Source organism: Otolemur garnettii, unplaced genomic scaffold, assembly GCF_000181295.1.
Source record: "Otolemur garnettii isolate 467f Iridium unplaced genomic scaffold, OtoGar3 scaffold00113, whole genome shotgun sequence".
In the NCBI taxonomy this organism is placed as follows: Eukaryota; Metazoa; Chordata; class Mammalia; order Primates; family Galagidae; genus Otolemur; species Otolemur garnettii.
Window position 1 is genome coordinate 2739927 of NW_003852508.1, and position 5051 is coordinate 2744977.

General features: G+C 39.8%; 1 protein-coding gene across 3 annotated transcripts in view; it reads right to left on the reverse strand.

The window, feature by feature from the left end:
* MYBL1 (MYB proto-oncogene like 1) overlaps positions 1–5051 on the reverse strand; it is a 51739-nt gene that overhangs the window by 35374 nt on the left and 11314 nt on the right. For all 3 annotated transcript variants that reach the window (XM_012809812.1, XM_003797245.2, XM_003797244.2), the window contains exons 2-3: positions 4264–4369; positions 3895–3966 (exon numbers count right to left, since the gene is read on the reverse strand). In XM_012809812.1, coding sequence (XP_012665266.1) covers positions 3895–3966; positions 4264–4369 — 178 coding nt within the window. The remainder of the gene's footprint in view (positions 1–3894; positions 3967–4263; positions 4370–5051) is intronic.

Below are 5051 nucleotides of genomic sequence, written 5' to 3' on the forward strand. Positions count from 1 at the left end.
TCAAAAAAAAAAAAAAATGGATAATAAGAACTCAAACAGCATAATGGTCTGGATTCATACAGGACAATAGCATATCACTTTATATAGTTAAAAAAAATTCTAGGCTCGGCACCTGTGGCTCAAGTGGCTAAGGCGCCAGCCACATACACCTAAGGTGGCAGGTTCGAGAAGACTCGCTTGAGCACAGGAGTTGGAGGTTGCTGTGAGCTGTGGTGCCATGGCACTCTGCCCAGGGGGATAGCTTGAGGCTCTGTCTCAAAAAAAACCAAAAAAATAATTCTAGAGGTATCATTAGACTACCCACACAGTATTAAAGGGATGTTTACAAATGATAACTCCCAAGTTATCAAGAAAATGTTGGGTGGCACCTGTGGCTCAGTGGGTAGGCCGTTGGCCCCATATACCGAGGGTGGCAGGTTCGAACCCAGCCCAGGCCAGCTAAAACAACAGTGACAACTGCAACAAAAAATAGTTGGGGGGTGGTGTCTGTGGCTCAAAGGAGTAAGGCGCCAGTTCCATATGGCAACGGTGGTGGGTTCAAACCCAGCCCTGGCCAAAAACTGCAAAAAAAAAAAAAGAAAGCTGGGCATTGTGGCAGGCACCTGTAGTCTCAGCTACTTGGGAGGCTGAGGCAAGAGAATCACCTAAGCCCAAGAGTTGGAGGTTGCTATGAGCTGTGATGCCACATCACTCTACTGACAGCAACAAAGTGAGACTCTGTCTCTTAAAAAAAAAAAAAGGAAAAAAAGAAAATGTTAAATATCTATATAGAAAATGTATATTTCATTTCATTTATACTGGTTAAGTGTTGACACTTAAAAGGAAAATAAGTTTACTAGAATAGAAAAGTTGTATGTAGAACCATTTCAAGCACCAAAAATGATTACTAAATGAAGCCTTATTCTAGTCAGTTCATGCCCTAGTAACTCCTATGTCTTACAAGAATAATAATACCTAACACTTCATTAGTGATTTACAGTTTACAAAATTCATATGCAAGATTACAGTTAATCCAGAAGCATATAAAGGAATAGAAATAAACACTTTCTCTACCAATGGCTCTCCTGTCCAATTAACTTCAAGTAATCCTAATTAAAATTCAGCTTTTTCATTTATGGCTGTGTACACAAATGCTGATCCATAAACGCTGATCCATTTAGGACCGTTACTTTCTTCAAAATATGCTTATAGAATTTCTCTGTTAAAGCTAATGTAAACAACTTCTGGCCAGGGGCAGTGGCTCTTACCTATAATCCCAACAAACTATAGGAGGCTGAGGTGAGAGGATCATTTGCAACCTGGAGATAGAAATCAGCCTGAGCATGTAGCCAGATGCCATCTGGCCAATTTTTAAAATTGTTGGCTTGGCGCCCGTAACACAGAAGTTACCACGCTGGCTGGCACTGAGGCTAGTGGGTTTGAACTCAGCCTGGGTCAGCTAAGCAACAACGACAACTGCAACCTAAAAAAAATAGCCAGGCATTATGGCAGGCACATGTAGTCCCAGCTACTAGGGAGGCTGAGGCAAGAGAATCTCTTAAGCCCAAGAGTTTGAGGTTGCTGTGAGCTGTGACACCATGGTACTCTATCCAGAGTGACACAGTGAGACTCTGTCTCAAAAAAAAAAAAAATTTGTTTAATAAAAAAAAAATTGTAATTAGCCACGCATGGTAGTACATGCACATAGCCCCAGCTCTTTGGAAAACTGAGGCAGGATTGCTTGAGCCCAAGAGATCAAGGCTATAGTGAGCTCTGATCATGATACTATACTTCAGACTGGGTGACAGAGCAAAATCTTATCTCTATTAAAAAACAAACAGGGCAGCGCCTGTGGCTCAAGGAGTAGGGTGCTGGCCCCATATGTCGAGAGTGGTGGGTTCAAATCCAGCCCCAGCTAAAAAACTGCAAAACAAACAAACAAATAGGCTGGTCGTAGTGTCTCACGCCTATAATCCCAGCACTCTGGGAGGCCAAGGCAGGCAGATTGCCTAGTCTCAGGAGTTTCAGACCAGCCAAAGCTACAGCAAGACTTGATCTCTAAAAATAGCTGGGTATTGTGGTAGGCACCTATAGTCCCAGCTACTAGGAGGCTGAGGCAACAGGATCACTTGAGCCCACATCATTCCTGTGACCTAAGATGCCAGGACTCTCTACCTGGGGCGACAAAGTGAGATTCTGTCTCAAAAAAAAGATTCGGCGCCTATAGCTCAGCGGCTAGGGTGCCAGCCACATACACCAAAGTTGGCGGCTTCGAATCCTGCCTGGGCCTGCCAAACAACAATGACAACTATGACCAAACAATAGCATTGTGGCTCCTGTAGTCCCAGCTACTTGGGAGGCTGAGGCAAGAGAATCACTTAAGCCCAAGAGTTTGAGGTTGTTGCAAGCTATGACTCCACAGCACTCTACTGAGGGCAACACAGTGAGACTCTGTCTCAAAAAAACAAAAAAAAAAGAATACTTTTCTAATTGAGTTTCCATTTGTTGAACACCTGCTAGATATCAGAAACTGTGCCAAACAAGCCATATGGTTTTTCTTATTTTCACAACTATACTAAAGAAACAATTACTATTTATTTTTATTTTATTTTTTTGAGACTGAGTCTCACTATGTCACCTTGGTACGATGCCATGGAGTCATAGCTCAAAGCAACCTCAAACTCCTGGGTCCAAGCAATTCTCTTGCCTCAGCATCCCAAGTAGCTGGGATTATAGGCGCTCGCCACAACACCCAGTCATTTTTTGGTTGTAGTTGTCATTGTTGTTTGGCAGGCCCAGGCTGGGTTCAAACCTGCCAACTCCTGTGTATGTCGCTGGCCCCCTAGTCACTGAGCTATAGGCGCCAAGCCACAATTACTACATATTATCTAAATATTATGGATAAGGAAACTAAAGATCAAAGAAGTTTAGTAATTTTTCTAAGCTAGTTAAACTGACATTTGAACATAATCCACACTAACTCCAAAAGTTATGTTCTTTCTATTATTTGGTCTCAATTTTCAGGTTATATTAAGAGGTATTTATGATAATATAGAAATCACACAGGTAATATAGTTTTTGAATCCCAACATAATCAACATTGAAATTCAAATATGAATATTTTGCCTAACCACAGTGTATTGAGAAACAAATAAGAATTATGTGAAATATGTGAAATTTTTTAAGTACATACTTATGAACAGCATATGAATAATAGTATGGTAAACAGTATAATTTCTTTAAAAAATTAGTAACATTTTACAATGTAAGCATTAGATGACAAACTTCTTTCAGTAAAGCTTTTTATTGGTTGCTATCAAAATTATTTAATACATTTAACTTCTCTCAAAATGTTTTAACATTTATCAGAAAATATTTATAGGGTCCTACCCAAATTAGTATCATTTTTGTTTTAGGTTAATAATTCTTTTGGGACTTTCTAAGCCAACTAATTACATTAGCAACCAACTGCATGTAGACCAGAAAAACAGAGAAGTTTTTTGTTTGTTTGTTTTGTTTTGTTTTGTTTTGAGACAGAGCCTCAAGCTGTCCCCCTGGGTAGAGTGCCGTGGCATCACCGCTCACAACAACCTCCAACTCCTGGGCTCAAGCAAGTCTCCTGCCTCAGCCTCCCAAGTAGCTGGGACTACAGGCGCCCGCCACAACGCCTGGCTATTTTTTTGGTTGCAGCCATCATTGTTGTTTGGTGGGCCCGGGCTGGATTCCAACCCGCCACCTTAGGTTTATGTGGCTGGCGCCTTAGCCACTTGAGCCACAGGTGCCGAGCCAAAACAGAGAAGTTTTAAGGACAGAAACATAATCTCATATATGTAGACACCGTCTTTTAAAAATAGCAAATTTAACTTAATGGCCTACATCAGCCATGTTAGAAATATAATTTAATGTTTCACTTACTTGAAGATGACTAGCAATTAGAGTCCAGTCATCAGTTCCATGTTGTTCAACCAACTTCTTTAACTTATCATCCTATTAAAACAGGAATGAAAATTAGAAAGATTTCCTTCACCCTTTTCCCTTGGCTGTGTTTGAACCCACCACCTCTGGCATATGGGGCTGGTGCCCTACTCCTTTGAGCCACAGGAGCCGCCCTCTGTCAGCCTTAATATAAACCCATCACTCATGTCTCCAGGTAAAGAAAAAGAATGTGCAAACTAGTTGATGGATAATCGTTTGCACATTTTGTTTTTAAATATTTTTCATAACTATAATAATATTAATCAAGAAATACAAGTATTAAATTAGTAAACTTTGCCAGATAGTTACCTCATCTCTTGTCCATTTGACTCTGTTCCATAGTTTCTTCAGTCCTTTTTGTTGTGGTACTTCATAATCATGATCAGCATACTGAAGGTCATCATCCTCATCCTCACTACAAAAAAATTTTGTGAAATCAAGAATTGTATTTAAATCTGTAAATTCAGTCATTGAACCTTAAATACAAGGTATGACTAAAGCAGTCACTCAGACTAAGAGACATAGAGATTATGCAAAGTATAAAAATGAAGAGTCATTCAATGGGGAGGAGCTATAGTTCCTACCGACCTTAGAGAAATGAGGCTGGGTATGCCAGAGGTGCCAAATTATAACCTTATATGTCATGTTGAGGATTTTGACTTTTATTCTTTATTTGACCTTTATTCTCAAAAAGGACTTTACTTAAGAAAGCAAAAGACACATATGTGTGTTTTAGAAAAATCATTGGGAAGAGCATGGTGAAATGGAAAAAGGAAAACAATAATCTTCACAATTAACTCAATTAAGAAATTGTTAGGGTTTAACAAATGGCAATGGCAAAATACAAACCACAGCGAGTTTAAAGACATAATGGAAGAAGTGATTCATTAACAATACTAACCACCAAAAAAAAAGTTAAAATATCTAGACACAATTTTGACATATAAGATAAAAGTACAGCAAATGACAAGACACTATTATGAGATATGGAAGTCTATTTTTTTTTTAAGACTAGGTGTCGGCTCGGCACCTGTGGCTCAAGCAGCTAAGGCGCCAGCCACATACACCTAAGGTGGCGGGTTCGAATCCCCAGCCCG